Source organism: Nuphar pumila, chromosome 12 (assembly GCF_984573655.1).
Source record: "Nuphar pumila chromosome 12, dmNupPumi1.hap1.1, whole genome shotgun sequence".
NCBI lineage: Eukaryota > Viridiplantae > Streptophyta > Magnoliopsida > Nymphaeales > Nymphaeaceae > Nuphar > Nuphar pumila.
The window spans coordinates 26756336-26778464 of record NC_143260.1 but is presented as its reverse complement, the minus strand read 5'-3'; the positions used below and the strand labels follow the sequence as shown (position 1 = coordinate 26778464).

General features: G+C 38.7%; 1 protein-coding gene across 1 annotated transcript; it reads right to left on the bottom strand.

Annotated features, from left to right (window-relative positions):
• Positions 1–37: 37 nt before the first annotated feature.
• Positions 38–21168, bottom strand: LOC149820395 (Peptidase M28 family protein). Its single transcript, XM_089982270.1, has 12 exons — positions 20206–21168; positions 18737–18804; positions 9681–9762; positions 9200–9292; positions 8527–8679; positions 7021–7089; positions 6746–6833; positions 4685–4768; positions 4005–4093; positions 774–890; positions 552–695; positions 38–367 (listed from the first exon to the last, which is right to left on the bottom strand). Exons 1-12 carry the CDS (start codon positions 21160–21162, stop codon positions 185–187), a joined length of 2127 nt encoding a protein of 708 aa, XP_089838396.1. The 5' UTR covers positions 21163–21168; the 3' UTR covers positions 38–184.
• Positions 21169–22129: the final 961 nt, after the last annotated feature.

Below are 22129 nucleotides of genomic sequence, written 5' to 3'. Positions count from 1 at the left end.
CGTTCAAGCATTCTTTTTCATTTCAGAGATTATTTCATACAATTCATAATTTGACAATCCTGTGTATCCATCAATTTCATAAATAGGATGAGGTTTTTATTTACATATTTGATGTTGCTTCAAGGATATAAATGAAAATCAATGAATAGGACCAAGTATAGGATTAAATGAACATGTTGTATATTCATGTGAATTCACCACTTAGAACTAGTGATGCCTGTGTGATTGCTCTGGCAGCCCTCCAGATCTCATGCTGAACATGCTTCCATGACTCTAGAGAGTTTGAGCTCTTGGATCCTTCAATAGCATCATCTATCCCAGGGAAGGACATGGATCCGTAGTCATCGTGTTTGGATGGCCCATAGATCTGCACAGATTTGCAAACAGCAGAAAGATCAGTGACAGTTTAACATGTGCAATTGCTTTAAAGACAGCATCCCAAATTCTCCAATAATAAATGCACAGATCACTAGCAACCAAAAACAAAAATTTGCAAATAATAAGGATCCAAAACCCAATTCAATATCATGAATCCAAAGTAGGGCACCTACCAGATGCTTGTACCAAGGCCGTTTGAACAGCCCATCTGGGTCTGTGAAAGCTCGTTCAGCCATCATTAACTTATCATTCAAGTCTCTTACTAGCAGGGTGCGCTTCTTAGTCCACTTTGAAAACCAACCATCTCTTTCCAACTCCTGCATTTTCCATTTGATATGATGTATTAAACAAAGCACAACAGAGCTTGAAATGTCACAGTAGAATGAAGCTGTTACCATCTTCTGCTTGTTAACTTTGATGGCCGACTTCCTGAGCTTCTCAATGGATTTGTATAATGGGGTGAAACTCACAGACTTATCAATCTCCCTTGCTTCAAGTTCATTTGTGCTTAACTGTCCCATGCAAGCATATTAGCCATGTCAGTATTAATGCACAAATTCATTCATGTAAGCATGCATGTACATGTGCATGTGCACATGGAAATAGACTAATTTATTGCAGGACAGCAGCCATTTTCATCCATCTAAAATGGCCTCATACGTCTTGTAATGGAGAACCACGAATCCTGGAAGTGTGGATGCCTGTTGATGTACACTGTTTTTGCTATTAAACTATTTGATTTGCCCAAGAGATACGATACAGTGATGCCAAGCACCCCAGAGTTAGATGGAGCATGTTAAAATCAAGCATGGCATTACCATATTTTTCGTAAAATACCGAACATGTTAAACAAATGCAATCCTCTGTATAAGAGACATCTTGATATTTCAGATGCAGGGATGGCTACTTTAATGGATGCATGCTAGATCACCTCTCCTTTACTGGCCCAAAATTTTCTTGTCAATGGGAACTTTTCCATGATGTTAATTGGCAGGGACTAAGTATTGATGTGTAGCCCACACTGTAACAAAATGCTTCTTTAATTAGTGCAGTGATTATGTTGAGTCTGCATTATATAATTTTTCATACATCAACAGCTTCTGTGTTTGGTAGTGCGCTACATCAACAACCAAAAAGCCTTTTGAACATCTATCCTTTTTTTTTAAAGAATCTTTCAATGCCTTTTGCTTTGGTAGTTAAAGCAGGGCATTTATTTTCATTTGCCTGTAAAGAATACCTGAAATTGCTCGTGTCTTCTTTTGCTTAATTTAAAACTGTTGTTTACCTTTATTTTCTCTTTCTACTCTCCATAGTCAAATTTTTGAATTTCAATTTGCCAAGTTCACCTGCCATTAAATTGCCAATACTTTATGTAGCAAAAATGGTCATGTGAACATAGAACACACTTTTGGAAATGTTACTACTGAGTTTTCCTTTTTATTCTTAAAATCATTTCCACAATTTCACTTGGGCTTGATTCTAACAAAACAGGAGCAAGGCCACCAGGGTTATGTCACAAGGATACTTCATTTTATCTCACGTTCCATATCCCTTGTCACATTGGAAACTTCATAAAACCACCATATCCCCGTATCCACAGCCGTATCCATGTGACAGCACTAGGGTCTTTGAGAGCAGATCCTGTAAAACGCTGGGTGAGATTAGCAATCTCACCCAGCGTTTACAACCACAAAACCCACCCCTCTGTGGGTCCCACTTGTACTGAGCTACAGTACAATGGGGTGAGTTTTGTGGTTGCAAACGCTGGGTGAGATTGCTAATCTCACCCAGCATTTTACAGGATCCGCTCTCAGGGTCTTTACCGCGGACCAACTAGACCAATCATTTCCCTCCTAAATTCAATGTCATACTGATTCTATAGACAAGTATGTCATACACTAATCACATGAAGGCATCCATATCCACTTATGGCATGGGACACACCTTTTCTCACTCAAACAGAACACTTTCATGGCAAAACAATCAAAAGAAACTTCAAATTCAAGCAATTATGAGTCTTTCCTTCTCGTTATATTATACTTCAATACAAGAAAGGCTAGCTACACCTCTTTTTGTCAGCTATAGCGAACTAGAAACGAGACTTCCTTTTCATGATATGAAACCAATGATAGTGAAATATGTGATGCATGAATGCATGATCAGATGTTTATACCAGTACATCAGATATCTATATGCATGTAAGTCCTATATAAACAAAAACCTAGTCCCTTTCCAACATAGGAATAGCCTTGGATAATTAGGGGTGGCAATCGTGTCGGGTTGGCGGGTCGACCCGACGGGTTGGCGGGTCGACCCGACGGGTTGGCGGGTCGACCCGACGGGTTGGCGGGTCGACCCGACGGGTTGGCGGGTCAGGTTTACGGGTTGACGGGTCAGGTTGGCGGGTTGACCCACCCGCCTAACCCGTTTATTAAACGGGTCAGCCTGGTTGGCGGGTTGGCATACCCCCAACCCGAACCCGACCTGTTTAATAAACGGGTTACGCGGGTCGACCCGTTTATTAAACGGGTTGGCGGGTCGGGTCAGGTTTTGCCACCCCTATGGATAATGCATAGCCGGCCTACCTAAGATAGGACAAGGCCTGATGATCACGCTAGTCATATAGCATGGCCTGCGAATTTATTCATACAGCTGGATGAATTCACTTATGGGCCACACTTTGGACACTTGAACTTATGTCATATTAGCACTTTCCCCTTGACCCATGGTGACCATCCTAGATATAGCAATCTTAGGGCAATAGGATTCAAATATCTAAATGAGAAAACATTTTCTTAATAGAAAATTATTGGGTCTTCCATGGATGTAACTAGTCACTGCACTGAAATTTTCATCTTTTCTACATATATGATATGAAAAAATTACATTTTGTTAAAGACTGGAGAAGAAAAAGAGGCAAAAAAAAAAAAGAAAATTCTTCCCAGCCTGCTCAAATGAGAAAATGCATGTTCTGACCTGTGTCACAAACATAGTTGAGGTCTTGAAAATATTGCGATTTTGTCATGATATACTCACAAAATCCTAATACCTCATTATATTTATCTCTGTTCTCAAAATAGATATTGCAATATTATCATGATATCATGATATCATCATATCAGTACATTTTTCAGAAAAAAATTCATAATATCTTATTATTTTTAAAATTTCAAATATGCCAAGATTTTCTTGATATTCACACAGAAATCAGATTTCTTTTTTTTAACTTTATCACAAGTTTTTTCCTATCCAAGAGAACCTGGAGACTGAGATCTATGAGCATCAGCATTGGCTCTGGCAAAAACTTGGCTAGGTCAAACCAGTCCATATCTTGGGCCAACTCAAACAGGTCTGCGGAGAAACTTGGCCAGGTCTTGGTTAAATTTGAGATCCCCAAGACTGATGCCTTGCTGAAGCTCAAGCCAAGATGACTGACTGAGACACAAGTTTACTGACTGAGACACAAGTTTATGTGCGTGCCTCTGTACACACACACACACACACACACACACACGTGTGCGTGTGAGAGACTTTATAAGCCATCACATATGATTCCCTAAGTGATACACATTTTATTTTGCAAAAGTATGAGAAAATCAAGTGGCAATGGAATAAGAATTGCAAACCTGGAGTTCAGTGGCATAAGATAGATAATTGAAGGGTAATATCTTGTCGTCTGCGAGCCTTAGTGCAAGTAATCCCCAGATGCTGGCGGCTTAAAATGGAAGAAAATAAATATGAATTATCCAAACTAAAACTATCATATGATGCTTGAATAGAGATAAATTGAGATAAAAAGAAAACAACATGAATGAGCAATTCTTCTTCAATGAATTTAGGGCAAATACCATTGCACTGCATTACTAGATATAACTTCTTTTTGGAGCATGTGAAGATCAAATTTGGGGTCTAAACAGTCTAAATGCAATGTTGCTGAATGCCATGAACACAGTCAAACTTTTCAACAGTTCTGGCCATAAATAGCTTGGATTTTCAAACTTCACACTGAAAGCTGTAAAAAAAGTTATTTTCAGATTTCTGGCTCATGGTAAATTCAAGTTAAACTTTTCCTGGTGTTGTCGGTCATATTTATTTTCATTTCATTACAGATACGCATTTTCAAAATTTTAATCATTTCATGAAATTCCCCATTTTCAAATGTCTACTTTGATTCAGTGAAATAAAATACTTGGTCTTAAAAAACATTTAAATTTTAATTCCACAAGAATGGTACCTTTCTATCCCAGAAAATAATATTCATCAATCTGTTAGTTCTAATTTCCACCAAGTAAATTGGCTAATATACCTGCAACATGTCTCAAGAACATTGGATCACCGAATTTCTCCATCCATAGGTAGTCATCATACATGGAGTGATATACAGGATATCCTATAAAAAACAAGAAAAAAGCAAAATTCTTAAAATGCCTTTTAACTTGTGTCAATGCTCTAAATGAATTATAATTAACTTATTTTTCAAAGTAATCTAAGCAATTAGAACTATAGAAACACTGGATTCCTAAACTTGGTGATCATGTTGGACATAATGCCAAACGCCATAATCAAAGTTAGTCCAGAAATCAATCACTTGAGAAAATGGATATATATATATATATAGGGACATGTACACCTACAAAATACAAAACCTACTAAAAGAAACATGATAATGGATTTCCGATGTTTCTTTCGAAATTCCAATCCCATAGATGTGTTCAGCACAATTGATTTACTAGAAATTGACACTTAGATCATGCATTTTGGATGGAAAAAATGATATTTGGAGCCTACAAAATTTATGACAATTGTAGGCTGTTGATTTTTAAAACCTTATAAAAACCTATCCATGAATCGGAATCAAATGTTCCAAGAAGTGATTCCTATAAAAACAAACATATAGATCACATCTGTACGGTCAAAAATTCAAAAAACACCAAAAAATTATGAAAATCCACTATCATGTTTCATTTAGTATGTTTCCATTTCCATTTCCATTTCCATATATATATATATATGAGGAAATCATGAGAATTAATGTGGTCTTTTCCTTTTCCTCCAAAAAGCAGCGAGTTGGTGGGGAAGGAAGAAAGTTATAGTGGGCATGGTTTTTATTTTTGTTATTTTGAAAGCTGCATACACGACAACGACACCATATGGGTTGGATCCACGCTAGCTTTATATGGGAAAATTCCATTTAGAGGCCAACCTTTTGCCCATAATTCCAAAAATGTGCCGAACTTTTCAGAAATCCCAAATATGAGCCACACTTTTCCTGGAAACAGTCAAATAGGGACTTCGGGTCAACATCTATCATCTTCAAAAACGTGATTCCTTTTTGGTTTACTGTATTGTCATTTGAAAATTGAAAAATATTCATTCATCCTCAGAAAAAAGAAAAGTTAAACGATTTGAACACTTAATGATGAAGGTTACTATTGTAATTTGACTTGTGATTTAACCTAAGTTAAAGGACAGCAATAAATGAAAACCCTTGTTTGGCAGTTTTCAAGGATGTAGCTAATAGCAATATTTGGGATTTCTGAAAGGTGAGGCCCATTTTTTGGAATTATGGGCAAAAGGTTGGCACCTAAATAAAAATTTCCCTAATATGCTCAAAGGTTGAGTTTTAAGTAGAAAAAGTTGAGTCGAGACTAGATTCAGATCCAACTCACATATGCTCAAAACGTTCAGCTGCCGATGGGTTGGATTTGTGTTGACATGTTGGGTATCCAACTTGACCCAATAGACAACCAGACCTGAACCTACTTGAGTAGTTTTATTTATGTGTATCGTAAGTAAAACCCCACATCTTAATTACTTTAAATCCAGTTCGGCTTAAGCCCCTATTTTCTATACCTAACATAACCTGAACCCAAAATTGGTTGCAAATAGGGGTGTCAATGGATCGGGTTGGATCAGATCCCCACCTGTACCAGACTCGATAGGGTTAGGGTTTGGTAACAAAGGGCGGGCTCTGATTAACTATCCAGGTCAGGGCCCGTAAGGTCTGGATAACATATAGAGCCAGATATAGTTTATGAAATTTCATACCAAACCCAGTCTGACCTAAGTTCCAAATAAGATGAGCAAATTTTCAATGTAGAAAACATAAAAGATATTATTATATCAGGTATGGTTCAGGCTAGATTTATGTAATTGTTTATCAGACCTGGGTCCAGACCCGGTACCAACATCTTAGTCAGATTTGGGTCCGGCCTGCCCAATTCTGGGGGAGGACCGACTCATTGACATCCCTAATTGCAATCCAAGGAATTAGATACCTAGCCCATTGACAAACAGGATCCTAAAGGTATCCCTTTACCTGATGCATCCTAACAGTACATGGTATGAGAGAGAGAGAGAGAGAGACCTCCTCCAAAGAACATGTCCACACTTGGAACACCAACATGTTGCACAAAAGCGGCGTAGTCAGAACCCCCACCACCTAACCTCCCAACCTGAGAAAATTAAAGTCTCCAAGGTAAGAGTTTCAAGAGAAACTAATGGGATCCACACGAAGTTAAAATATGGATCCAGGTCTGGATCTACTTGTACTGCTATAGAAGGTAGTTATATTATGTTTTCTAGCAATTTTTTGTTTTTATCTTTCCATATACTATATATGTATAAAATTGGGTATGTTACCAATGGAGTCTCGGAAGATTCAAACCATGCATCATAAACAGTTCTTGATGAGTTATCTGGGTCTTCAACCTGCAAAATACCACAAAGAAGAACGCTGACTTGATCATTAACAACACCTGTTTCTCTAACAAGGAAAATGATCACAACCAAAATAAATGAAGACTTGCATCGGACTTGATCAGGGTTCAAGCTGGTGAACATATGGACAGGACCTACAGGCATGAGACGAGTTCATTTATTGGTTACAAGTTAGTGCCATGTTGGATGGATCTATTCAGATTGTGGCTTCACTTAGGGGTCCAATATCCTACTGGCTCCTATCCCAGGCCCTAGTTTTTTCTAGTTTGGTCTTCCAACTAAACTAGAATGCTTCCCTTTAGGTGTATGAGTAGGGGTGTCAACGGGTCGGGTATGACCTGTACCAAACACTATAGGGCCGATTAATATATGGATCCGGGTATGGTTTGTGAAATTTCATACCAGACCAGGAACTGACCCGAGTTCTGACAAAGATCTGCTATTTTTCAATGTAAAAAGGACAAGAAAAAATATTTTACCAGATATGGTTCGGGTTTGGTTCATGTAATCCTTATAGGATCCGGGTATGATTTCTCTTATGGTAGGTCGATTGGACCCAGGTTCAGACCAGTACCAGCATTTCAAATCAGGTCTGGGTCTGTTTCTACCTGGGTCCCAACCAAACCCAACCCGTTGACACCCCTATGTATGAGAGGGCACCTTTTGAGTAGTGCAACAGTTCCTGAATTCTTAGACTTTGCCAGAACTAACTTGCTAGAGATCCATAAAATCTGGATCTTGTAGTGTTTACAGATAAACTAATATGCCATAAATGTTACAAAATTTCCTGGACTTCATAAGTTTGAAAGAAACCTTCAGATTTTTGTGGGCACACAAATGTTTCAGAGGAAATAGGACATGTTTCAGCGCAGGTTAGGCATAAAGTGGAAACAGCTAAATGGTCATCTATATCTGATTTAGGCATAACTAGTTTTGTTTGGAGCACCCATTTATCTGAAAAACCAGGATAAATTGGGATAATTGGTAATTTGTTGTGGGCCGTAATGAGATATTCCACAATCCCTTATAGGTGTGCTTAGATAGAGTCCAGAGGAAAGGGAAATGGAGAAGTCAGGATATCATATTGGTGAATTCAAACCTTGTAGGAGGAGCCTTTCTTAACCCATTTTTGGGAAATGGAACACTCCAAAATTCTCAAGATTGTTTAAAACCAATCATGGCATTTTAGAACAGAGGACAACCCTCGCTCCAAACACATATACCCTCATAAAGATAGATATCCATCCCTAGACCCGATCCATATTACTATTCCTAGTTCATTTGTTGGATCTAGACCCTGACCTGGATCCACAACACAGTTCTTTTCTTTCCTTACTCGGGAAAGACTGGACCTTGTTTTGGTTAATGCGAAGAATCAGGTCAGGTCGCGACCCCTATGGATCTGATCCACTGCAACCAATTGCTCACCTGTTGAGTGACTTGCTTGAGTAGGTCATCCAGTTGAGGGGTAGCATAAGCATTGAACCCAGCTCCAGAGACTGCAATGTCTACATTTAGATATGCAATGGCCTTTGTTCTCAGCATCTCTCTGTTCTCTTCAACCCATTCTGTGGATCCTACCTGAAACAATGTCCATGAATCAGGTTTAAGATAAGATTGCAAAAGCAATGTTGGCAACTCCTTTCTTATTAGGAAAACATCACAATCACCCTCAACTCTGACCTGAGATATGACCACATACTTTCTTTCAATCCCATTCAGAAATATCTCAAAGGTGTTGAAAATATCATGATATTTTACATGAGACTATTAAAGATGGATTTTTGTTTTGGGATTTTAAAAATGTGGGATAAATTTCATGCATCGGGATATTATACTTACTCTTCTCTAAATATTTTTGGAGAACTTGTAAAACCAAAAAAATTATTTTTACAATTATTCTCTTCAATACCTTGTTTTTTTTTTTTTGGATTTTGCTGATATATCATGTAAAATAAAAACAAAAACAAAAATTCTGAGATAGTAACCTGAAAATTTTCAAGAACCATAGGTTTTGAACTTCAGGATAAAGATGGTCTAGATCTATGGTGTCAATTTAAATTTTGGGCTTAAGTTTTTAGCTTAAGGAAGTACCAATTACCAATCCATACTCCTCTGCATCCCAATTGCACAAGATAATGCTTCGTCTAGGCTTCCAACCTCTCTTCAACAAAATTTCCAGCCTCCGACTAATCTGGAAACATTGCAGAATATCAACAAATTAGCCAAATCAATGACAAAATCAGTCAGGTAAGTCAATGAGCCGGACAATGTTGAGACAGATAGATCAAATAAAAAAATAGTAGGACAAAACCAGATCCATCTGGTTATTTTCAAATTTCAATCCTTAGGAAGTTTGATTATTGCAGCAAAATCGACTTATGCTATTGTAGTCTATGAACAGATAAAGATGTCGATTAACCTTGGCTTGACCATCGATGAGAGAGAGAGTTGGTTATATGATACAAACAAAAATATTGGATTGTCATTTTTTTAATTAGAAGCAATGAATTAGAGACAAAGGCATAATATTGTGGAAGAAGAAACAAGATAATACCATTGTTAGTGCGGTGTTTAATTACCTCAAGTAATGTTGCAGTACCACTGTTGGGATCAACAGCGCCAAATGTCCATGCATCTCTATGATTTCCCAGTAAGACATACCTGCATAGAGAACGTATCCAAAATATTACCACAACTTGTCACTTTGGTCAAGAACAACATAGAAATCAGATATGTTAAATATCTTTAAAAGCAATAAATAAGATATCTCTGTTTCATTTATATTAGGTAAAATATTGTTTTAGTAATTCTTTTGCTCATAAAATCAAATGCAAGTTTATTATGATAATGACATCCTTTGAACATCTATTGAAAGTCACAATTTAGAAACAGGTGGCCAACAGATACTGATAAAACTTTGTGCTTTTCTCCTTATAATATTACTATTATATGTGACTTAACAAAAAGGAATTACATTTTTCTCATGTTCCAAACATAAGATCCAACTTTTTAGGTATTTCAGCACTAGCATCATTATATGGTTAATCATTTATGCACCAAACTTTCAGGTTAGTACAAGTTACTCACCATTAGTTTCCTTACTTTATTGTTGTGACAGGAAGATTTAGCCCTTCTTTATGTCATTTCGTATACCTCTTTCTATCATGAAAGCTTGTGAGAATGTCAATAATGCTGCATTTAATCATTTAATTCTGCTCCTGTTTCTTTGTCTGCATTGATCTAACTTTCTGCTTTACTGACAGATTTCAGATTTGGGTACTATGCCATTATCACAATAATTAAGAGTATTGCAAAAATATTGTGCATTCCAAGAGCCATTGGTTGAAACTGAATAGCCACTTGGGACTAATTACTGGATTTTATTATTCTATTCTCCTTCAGCCAAAAAATTCTTATCCTCAAAGTTCATAATTACTAAATGATTCCAGAGCTAATACTGTTTATTTGTCTTCTTCCCTGACACCACCTCGTAACAGAAACAACTGTTTAGCCTGACAAAGATGCCCAAATGTGGAAATATTTCCACAATTACAGTATAGGAATTTCTCCTTTTATACATGAACCTCAGGCCCACGTCATTAGTTTTCTTTTGTTTGGATATATTCCATGCATTTATTTTCCAACAGGAAAAGATTGGAATGGCTGGATTATATATATGTCCACTACGAGCCTATGATGAAGTATGTGGAGGTTCTCCTCCATGTAGGCCATCCTACTGGTGTCTATCAAAGGAATAGGTCAAAACATTTGAAACATCAACGTTGTCTTCTGCTCTAGCTCACAAAAAGAGCAGGGTGCCTTTTTGACCGACTCATAGTGGTAACGGTCCCAGTTTGACAGCTCAGAACAAAGCTGCAAAGAAGCATTCATACCTCGTTCCATCAAACCACTAGCACCATCACACATCTCTTTCCAAATAATGATGCTGATAGATCCTTTTTGTTCTTTTAGATTACATCAAGGTTTATAATAAAAGCTTCATAATTGCTCATTAATTGAATATTTTTTCATCTTATTAGAATTGATCTTCATTTCCAAACCCACTACTGGCTTTTCTTTTCTTTTCTTTAATGATGATTTTGATGTGTGGTCATTCTCCTATTCCTCTCTCATGGTTCTACTATCTCTGGTCCCTCAAATGCAAGTACAAATAAAGTATGAGACCATTAGGACCTCACCTTGAGAGTCCAGTGCTACTGCTACTACTTGCCCACATATGAACCAAGGATATCTCTCTTACTCAAGCAACAAAACAAGCCAGGCTCGGGCTTGGGAGTTCGGAGAGCACCTGTAGTTGGTGCTTGTGAATAGAAGCCCTTCTATTAAGAAAGAAGTGGCTCTTCTCCTAGCTAACCATTGACTCTATCTATTATTATGATAAATCAGTGTATCAAGATATCAATCTGAAATCTTATTTCAGTTCGACATGTCCACCTAGCAAACTAACTTTTGTTTTTTTTTCACGGTAGCTGTGTTAATCCACATTTTTCCAAAATGACATTCATTCATTTCTTTCTTCTCTATCAATCATGACAACTGAACCAACACAACCAATGTAAGAACCCAAAAGGATTTGGGCCTTGAGCTTTTGAGAAAGTTCAGCTGATTGGGTGTCTTCATTAATCAAGTGGTGTACAGAGGAAGAACAAAAAGAAGTGAGAAGCCGGAGGCAGGGAAAACTATTGAGTCAAGCAGAATTGTGTTGGATCGGGTCACCACCATGTGGAGGACCCGGTCCATTTGGTGAAGCAAAAGGACGCATCCTATGAGTGGTGCGTGTTTTTTTTTTGAGAGAAGTTAAAGGGAGTATGAGCAAAATATTGTGGACTTAAAATGTAAAAGTTAAAAGTAAGTTAAAAAGAAAAGGAGGGCATGATGGCCCTTGTATTTTTCTTTTCTTGGTTGCTCTTAGAAGAAAGAGAGAGAAAAAGAGAGGGAAGAGGGTTTTCTTTCTCCTTTGTGTGTGTGTGGCTTCTACAAGATTGTGAGAAAGAAAGAGAGAGATTGTGGGACAGGAAGAGAAGCTTGGCTTTGTTGTGTTCTTCATCTTCTCCGAATCCTCTTCTTGTTTTTGTAAAGATTGGGACAAAAGAAAGAGGGCTTTTGTTGTGTGAAGGTCATCGCTCCTTATTAGGTGATATTCTTTCACTTCTACCTCTTTGTTTGCATTGTTATTTCTCTATTGTGATGATTTGTGAGCTTATTGGAGTGTAGGCAATGTGTAAGCCCCTTTGTAGCCATTTTTTATATCACATAGTGGAGTTGTTCTCAACCCCGTGGTTTTTACCTCTCTTTTGAGAGGGTTTTCCACGTAAAAATCGATATGTGCCTCTCTTATTATATTCTTTATTTTCTTTATTATTCATTGCTCGTGTGCATCAAAATATATATATATATATATATATATATATATATATATATATATATATATATATATATATATATATATTTTGTGGTATGCCTTGGATGACAAGGGTTTTATTTTGGAGCTTGGGTGGAAGGAGTTGTTCTATGTGATATGTGCAAGGCATAGAAGTGATTTTTTTTCAGGTTCTTTGTCGCCATCATCTTCATTTGTGAAGTGGGTGCATTCAGTTTGTGCGCTTTTTCTCAACATCAGTGGTATCAAAGCTTGTGATTTAAGAATGAATAAGCACAAGTCAAATGCTTAGTTTAAATGACACAAATTACAATTTATGGAAGAACAAGATTAAAGATCTTTTATTTGTAAAGGCTATGCATCTTTCGGTGTTTGTTACTCAAAAACCTGAGTCTAAGAGTGATGAAGAGTGAAAATTTGAGCATGGGCAAGTATGTTGATTTATTCAACAATTTGTTGATGGGAATGTCTACAATCATATTCAACATGAGAATCATGCAAAGTCATTGTGGACCAAACTTGAAAATTTGTATGCTTCAAAGACCGGCAACAACAAATTGTATTTACTTAGACGGATGATGCAACTTAAGCATAAAGAAGGAAGCTCTGTAGCCGACCACTTGAATGAGTTTCAAGAGCTTATTAATCAGTTGTCTGACATGGGTATTAAATTTGAAGATGAAGTTGTAGGGCTTTGGATGTTTGCCACTCTACCAGATTCATGAAAAACATTTAGGGTCTCATTCACCAACTCTGCTCCAAATGATGTTGTTTCTATGGAGCTTGTTAAAGCCCGTGTTCTCAATAAAGAGATGAGAAGAAAGTCTCAAGGCTATTTTTCACAGTAAGAGACATTGGTCACTGAGAATAGGGAGAGAAGTAAATTCAAGGGTGAGAAGGGTAGAGATAAAAGTTGAAGCAAATCAAGATCAAGGTACAAGAATATGAAGTGTCATCATTACAGGAAAAAAGGGCACATCAAGAAATATTGTTTTCAGTTGAAGAGAGAGAGAATAAAAATGTTGAAAAGCAAGAAAAAAAGAATAATGAGAATGGTGATTGTGTCGCCGCAACTATTTCAAATGAGTTAGTTGTTGTCTATGATAATGATATGATAAATTTGACTAGTCATGATACTAGTTGGGTGATAGACAGTGGTGCCTTTCTCCATATTACTTCAAACAAGGAGTTCTTTGCTACTTATACTCCAAGTGACTTTGGAGTGTTGAGAATGAGTAATGATGGCTTGTCTAAAGTTGTTGGTATTGGTGATGTAAATTTGCAAATCAATAATGAAACCATGTTGATGCTTAAAGATGTTAGGCATGTACCAGATGTTCGCTTGAATTTGATTTCAGCAAGAAAACTTGATGATGAAGGCTTTTGTAACATATTCAATGATGGTCAATGAAAGTTCACTAGAGGCTCATTGGTTATGGCTCATGGAAAGAAGTGCAACAGTTTGCATGTTTTGTAGGCATCAATTTTAAAGGATATCGTGAATGTGACTAAAAATGAGAAGTCAGTTGAGTTGTGGCACAAGAAGTTGAGTCATATGAGTGAGAAATGCATTGAATGTTTGATAAAGAAGAATCTACTTCCTAGAGTGAAGAAAGAGAAGTTGAAGAGATATACTCATTGTTTGGTTGGGAAGCAAAGGAGAGTATCTTTCAAGAGTCATCCTCCATCAAGAAAGAAGAAACTTTTAGAGTTGGTACACTCAGATGTATGTGGTCCTTTAAAGGAAAGTTCACTTGATGATACACTTTAAAGAAAGTTGTGGGTCTATGCTTTGAAGAGGAAAGACTAAGTGATTAATGCATTCAAGCAATTTCATGCTCTTGTTGAGAGGCGGACAAAGAAGAAGTTGAAGTGCATACGAACTGATAATGGAGGTGAGTATTTGGGACCATTTGATGAATATTATAGGATACATGGTATAAGGCATCAAAAGACTCCTTGTAAGACTCATCAGTTGAATAGTGTAGCTGAGAGAATGAATAGAACTCTTGTTGAAAGAGTTAGATGCTTGTTGTCAGAGGCAAAGTTGCCAAAACATTTTTGGGGTAAAGCATTATGTATTCTGACTCATGTTATTAACTTGTCTCCTCATGTACCTGACAGGGTTTGGTTTGAAAAAGATGTTTTCTATGACCATTTACGTGTTTTTGGGTGCAAAGCTTTTGTGCATGTTTCTAAGGATGAAAGAACAAAGTTGAAAGCAAAAACACGACAGTGTATATTTTTAGGATATGGTCAGGATAAGTTTGGGTACAGGTTGTATGATTCTGTTGAGAAAAAGCTTGTCAGAAGCAGAGATGTTGTCTTTGTTGAAGATCAGACCATTGAAGACATTAAGAAAGTGGTGAAAGAAAAATCTCAATACAATGACAACTTGGTTAATATAGATCTTGTTCCTTTGCCATCTTTACCAAATTTAGTTGAAGATGACACACATGAGGGTGTTGAAAATTCACAGCAGGATGTTGACAGGTCATATATGTTTGACGGTGATGATGTTGAGCAATATGAGGCTAGTTCTTCTTCAGTTGCAAAGTTACTTCGTAGATCTACTACAGAGAGACAACCTTCCACTAAATATCCTGCACATGAGTATGTTTTGTTGACTGATGGTGGAGAGCCTGAGAGCCATGAGGAGGCTATGCAAGATGTGTAGAAAAAGAAGTGGATTAAAGCCATGAAGGATGAGATGCAATGTCTTTATGACAATCATACCTTTGAGCTTGTACCGTTGCCTAAAGGTAAAAGGGTGTTGAAAAATTATTGGGTTTTTAGAGTAAAGCAAGATGAGAACTCATCATACCCATGATATAAAGGTAGGTTGGCTGTAAAAGGCTTTAGTCAGAAGAAAGGTGTTGACTTTGAAGAGATCTTCTCGCTAGTTGTTAAAATGACTTCTATCAGAGTTGTTTTTAGCTTGGCAGAAAGTCTTGATTTAGAAATTGAGCATATGGATATGAAGACAACCTTTCTCCATGGTAATCTTGAGGAAGAAATATACATGGTATAACCTGAAGGGTTTGAGAAGGAAATGAAGACTATGTTTGTAGGTTGATAAAGAGTTTGTATGGTTTAAAGCAAGCACCTAAACAGTGGTACAAGAAGTTTGAGTCTTTTATGGGGGAGCATGGTTACAAGAAGACTACTTTATATCATTGTGTTTTTGTTAAGAAGTTTTCAAATGACGATTTTGTTATATTGTTGCTCCATGTTGATTGCATACTCATTGTAGGTAAGAATATTTCGAGAATTGCTAGCTTAAAGAAAGAGTTGAGCAAATCGTTTGCCATGAATGACTTGGGAGCCACAAGTCAGATTTTGGGCATGAAGATTGTTCATGATAGAAAGGCAAAGAAGATACGGCTATCACAAGAGTACATTGAGAAAGTACTTCAAAGATTCAACATGGACAAGGCAAAGGCAGTGAGTACCCCACTTGGAGCACATTTCAAGTTAAGTGTGAAGCAGAGTCCTTCTACAGATAAAGAGAAAGAGGACATGCAAAAGATTCTTTATGCTTCAGCAATTGACAGTTTGATGTATGCTATGGTGTGTACGAGGCCAGATATAGCTCACTCAATCGGGGTTGTCAACAGATTTCTTTCAAATCCTGGTAAAGAGCATTGGAATGTTGTAAAATGACTTTTGAGATATCTTCGAGGCACAAGCAGTGTGCGTCTTTGTTTTGGTGCGCAGAAGCCTATTTTGGTAGGTTATTCAGATTCAGATATGGCAGGTGATGTTGATTCTAGAAAGTCTATATTTGGATATTTGATTACTTCAGCAGGTGGTGCAGTGACTTGGCAGTCGAGACTTCAAAAGTGTGTGGCACTATCTACCACAGAGGCACAGTTTATTGCAGTGACAGAAGTAAGTAAAGAGTTACTGTGGATGAAGAAGTTTATGCAAAAACTTAGTTTTACTCAAGAAAAGAATGTTTTGTATTGTGACAGTAAGAGTGTGATTCATCTTTGCAAGAATTCTACATTTCATGCAAGGTTTAAGCACATTGATGTAAGGTATCATTGGATACGTGATGTGTTGGATGCAAAGCTACTTGAGCTTGAAAAGATTCATACTGATGACAATGGTGTAGACATGATGACCAAGGAGTTGCCTCGTGGTAAGCTTGAAATATATTGCTCCATCGCCGGTTTGGCGAAGTCCTCCACATAGTCGGTGAGGGAGAGATGTATTGGATCAGGTCACCTCCATGTGGAGGACTCGGTCCATTTAGTGAAGCAAAAGGACACATCCTATGAGTGGTGCATGTTCTTTTTTAGAGAAGTTAAAGAGAGTAAATAGCAAAATATTGTGGACTTAAAATGTAAAAATTAAAAGTTAAAAAGAAATGGAGGGCACGATGGCCCTTGTGTTTTTTGGTCGCTCTTAGAAGAAAGAGAGAGAAAAATAGAGGAAAAAGGGTTTTCTTCCTCCTTTGTGTGTGTGAAAAAGAAAGAAGGAAGAAAAATTATGGGAGAAAGAGAGAGATTATGGGAGAGGAAAAGAAAGAAAGAAGAGAAGCTTGGCTTTGTTGTGTTCTTCATCTTCTCAAAATCCTCTTCTTGTTTTTGTGAAGATTGGGACAAAGGAAAGAAGGCTTTTGTTGTGTGAAGGTGATCACTCCTTATTAGGTGATATTCTTTTACTTCTACCTTTTTGTTTGCATTGTTATTTTTCTATTGTGATGATTTGTGAGCTGATTGGAGTGTAGGCAGTGTGTAAGCCCCTTTGTAGCCATTTTTTATATCACATAGTGGAGTTGTTGTTGGGTTGTTTTCAACCCTGTGGTTTTTACCTATCTTTTGAGAGGGTTTTTCACGTAAAAATCAGTATGTACCTCTTTTTTATTGTATTCTTTATTTTCTTTATTATCTCTTGCTCGTGTGCATTAATATATATATATATATATTGTGGTATCTCTTGGATGATAAGGGTTTTATTTTGGAACTTGGGTGGAAGAAGTTCTATGTGATATGTGCAAGGCATAGAAGTGATTTTTTTTTCAGGTTCTTTGTCGTCATCGTCTTCATTTTGTAAAGTGAGTGCATTCGGTTTGTGCTCTTTTTCCCAACACTTTTTCCCAACAGATTGATGACCGGCTGGGAGAAATAAGATGAAAGGAGTTAACCAAAAAGGGAGGCAACACTACGCATTCCGTGATCAATTACCATCAAGATAGAATAATCTTTCTAAATCACTTTGGATCAACTAGGCCTTCAAGCATCTAAAAAATGCTGGGGTTCTAAATGGCATAGCTTTCCTGATAAAAAATGACGATTCCTTCAAAAGAAGATTTGTTTTTATTGGGAAAAATACAAAGTTATTCAAGTTTTTTTTATCGAACAAGTCCCACTTCGAATTTGATGGCCCGACGAGTAATCTACTTATAAGAACCTTCCCTGCTGTGTGCTATATATATATATATATATATATATATATATACTCTTCAGAAGTTTAATGACCTGTGATCTCTTACCACCATCAACAGAAATACTGCCATCTTTTCTAAGTTTTTCTTGATTTTGCAGTGTTCTCAACACAGTTTATGCAGCTTAAAGACATACTAAACCTTGCATATTACTACGAGCACTCTAGACACCAAGAACAATTAATTACGGGACCTAGCAAAAAACGCAGCTTATTCTTAGTATATAATAAAAGGAGAAAGAGTGTTGACTCGGATTATTTCCCAAATACCCATTATATATCTTCTGAAGAACTTTAAAGTAAGGGTTTCAACGGGTCGGGACCTAAAAAGACCTAATTAAGACCCGAGTCCAGACCCGAAGATCCCATTAATACATGAACTCCCGTATAGTTTTTGAAATTTTATACCAGACCTGGACCCGGACCCGACCCGAGTTTCGATTAAGACCTGTAATTTTTCAATGTAAAAATGATAAAAAATATTATTTTACTGGGTATGGGTCAGGTCAGGTTCATGTAATTCTTATTGGGTCAGAGTATGGTTTCTCTTATAGTAGACCCGATTAGACGACCCGATACCATACCCAAAAATCTGATCCAAGTCTGGTTCTACCTGAGTCCAAACCAAACCCGTCCCCATTGACACCCCTGTAATGATTTAGTTACTTGTACTGCTATTCTTTTATGTGAAAATGCCATTTGTAAAGCATTTTTCCTATCAAGCAAGCTACGTGTGAAAAATCTAGTCAGTTTGCTTATTGTTTGTATGCGATTACTTTTTACCTGTCAGGCTCTTCTGCTCCTTGGATCACCGCAAAGACATTCTCTATTGTAGTCATTCTCTCCTTTGCCTGAAAAACTCCAAAAAATGAAGAGTAAAAACACAGGTCACTTATATTACTACACATTAGAACTGCTTACATACATAAATAATATACTAAACTATCCAATATATTCGAATTTGATTAATTTCAAGATATACTAAAATAGCCATTTTATCAAAAATCATCATTGAGAAGCTGGGATCTGCCTGGCCTCACAAGAAACATGGGCCATTATCATCATCATCATCATCATCCATGCTGCTACTATGCCACGTCATTGTCACCCTGCCCCATGAACATCACATGCATGCAATCGTCAACATCATCCTCATCATGTCAAATAACTGCTGTATGCATAATCAACACACACCATCATCATCTCCAAATACCTTTTGCACAAAAGAATGCAATTCGATCCCCGAATCCAAGATTGGATCAATGACCTAGTTCAGTGAATCCAAGTTCTGTCTGAATGCACACTCGGATCTTACTTGAAGGATTCAAATTCACAAACAATATGCTAAATTCAAATCGGATATCTAACTGTATCCAATCCATTAGCACCCCTATTAACTATGACTAGAGTGGTAAGTCTAGGGTCTGGTTTGGGTCAAATAGCAAATGGGCACCACCGACCGTAGCTGCTCAAGAGACGAGGTGTACGGTTCAGGTGGTGTTGATGTAGCTTTGAACCGGTTTTGATCCGACAAGCAGATTTGCACTAATTTATCTGGGTCCAGCTGGTTTGCCTTGTGCATTGTGGGCGCTAGGTTGTTTCCGAATACAAACCGGGTTCAACTCCGTCAACCACAACTAAACTGGGTTCACCTACTTGGTCCAATAAGCTTGGTTGGATCATGGATGACCCAGAGATGGTTCGGAATTTCATATATGGGTCTAGACCTCTGGATCGGATCCACTTTCCACATAAATCTTGTGCAAAGAAAAAGAGGATCTTATGGGGCTATGGTTACAAGCTTCAAACTCGGTCGTTGTTCGGCCAAACTTGCCTTGGATATTTACTAAAAGTACATATTAAAAAACAACAAAATAAAATGAACTTCATATAAAGTAATTGCAAAAAATAAGAATGCCTTATCTGATTTGTAGAATCAAATAAAAAAAGAAAAAAACAAAATTCACTGAAAGCACGAGAAAATGAAGACACGTCTCAGTCGATTCGAAACAAGTCCAATCATGACTCGGTTGAAACTAAACCCAGTCATGTTTTGACAAGACTTGGCCGAGTCATGGGCCGTACATACGGTCTTGCCCTTTGAAAAATCACCGTCCATGTTCCATACAGGAAAAATCAGACGGTTCATGATTTTCAAAAATTTTAAATTCTATAAAATTGAAATAAACGAAAAGAAGAAGTAAGGAACTAAGGATCATTTCTGTCCACGACCACGAAAAGAAAACACTTACTATATAGGTGAGGTTGAGAACCACCGGCCCGGGTCCGAGTCGATAAACCGGTACGTCCAACCGACCCTGCCACTCCTGGTCCGCGACGGGTCCGCCGATCTCCTTCACGACTATCGCCGCGTCAGATGCCGAGACGGGGAGGGACGGGATCCGCGGCAGCGCCTCCTCTGGCGGCTCGGCCCTCTCGCACTCGGCCAACGAGCCAGAGACGCTCGGCCACCCGGGGGTCGTCGGATCGCCCGCGCCGTTGTACACCGTGCCTACTTGGACCCCGCTCGGCGGCATAAACATCGATTCGGGGAACCACTCAGACTCGGAACCGTAATCCTCCGTATCAGAATACATGACAACCCCGATCGCCCCTGCGCGGTACGAGTTCCTCACGATGTCCCCGCGGAATATCTTCCCGTACCGGGCTACGACGACCGAACCGGAGACGTTGATCCCGATACGGGCGAGGGCGGAGAAGTCCTCGACTCGGCCGTAGTTGGCGTAGACGGCTGGGCCGACGACGGAGCCAGAGGGGGAGTATGCGTGGAAGGTGGCGACCACCTCGCCGGAGAACGGAGAGGGGCCGCCGGGGACGGGTAGTTGGGTGAGGAGGAGGGTGGCGGAGAGGCGGTACCGGTGGTCCAATAGCGTCAGGGAGCGGAAGGTGGGGAGGGTGAGGGGAACGTCGTACAGGGCGGAGTGCGTCGGGAGGGAGGCGGAGGAGAGGGTGGCTCGGACGTATCTGGCGGCGAGGGCGTCGGCCTGAGAGCCAGAGACGTGGGGGCGGACGGTGAGGGAGCGGAGATGACCGGAGACGGTGGCGTTGGAGGCCGGAGGGGCGGAGGAGGCGAGGAAGAGGGAGTGGAAACCCGCCTTTCGTGGTGGCAGGAAGGTGGTGGCGAGGGGGAGGAGGAGGAGGGCGATGGCCAGGGAAATGAAGGACTTGAACGGGGGCATTTTCGTCATTTTTTTTGTGGATATGGCGGTTTCTGTTACATTTGGGAAGCGAAGGGGAGGGGAGGTGGCGGTCGTGTTATATTGCTTCTTGGGGGGTATTTTGGTAAATTTGTGGTTGGGCCAGTCTTTTCGGAACCCGGGTTCCGATTGGATTCTGTTTTGAGTTGGACTGGTGGCGTCTCATTATGGTTTCACCGTAAGCTGCGTGAAAATATTGTAATTTCAAGAAAATCTTCAAAAGCCGATATAAGAATACGCATTGCACTTGGCACGTTTGGAAGCAAGAAAACTTTTCATAGGAAAAGAAAAAAAATTCTTTGAGAAGTTTTGATATGATAATCTTTTTAAAATGAAAAATTTTCACTTGTTTAGGTGCATGAAAAAAATAAAAATGAAAACCTCTCTCCTTTCTCTTAGTCTTTCTGCTCCTCTTTCCTTCTCTTCCTCGTCTTTTAGCGGAGGATAGTGGTGCCCCCCGTTATTAGAGATGAATTGTGGCGGTGAGGGTGAGAGTGAGATGGATTCTGGTGGTGATGGTGATGATGAGATGGTAGGTGATGGTGATGGTGATGGTGATGGTGAGATAGTGAAAGAGAGGATAGTGGATGGTAATTGTGAGATGGTGGGTGATGGTTCTGTGAGATGATGGGATGATAGGTGATGATGGAGGAAGGGGGGGTCACAAAACAGATGAGTGTATTCTTTTTCTTTTTCTTTTTTCTTTTAAAGGCAAGATGAGGCATACCCTATATTGTTACCGAAACAGGTTATATGTTCTCCCTTGAAGACACATGGTTTGCTATAATGCGTGTTCGGGAGTCTGAATGAGCGCCACATATATAAGCTCGTGGAGCTCGTATCCCCGTGTGTGTCGGCATCACTTAGCATCGGAGTCCGGTGCAGTTGCAAAGACTTAAGTACCCCTTTCTGCCATTTCTGCCAAGAAATGACGGTTTGAGAAAAGGACAAAAATATC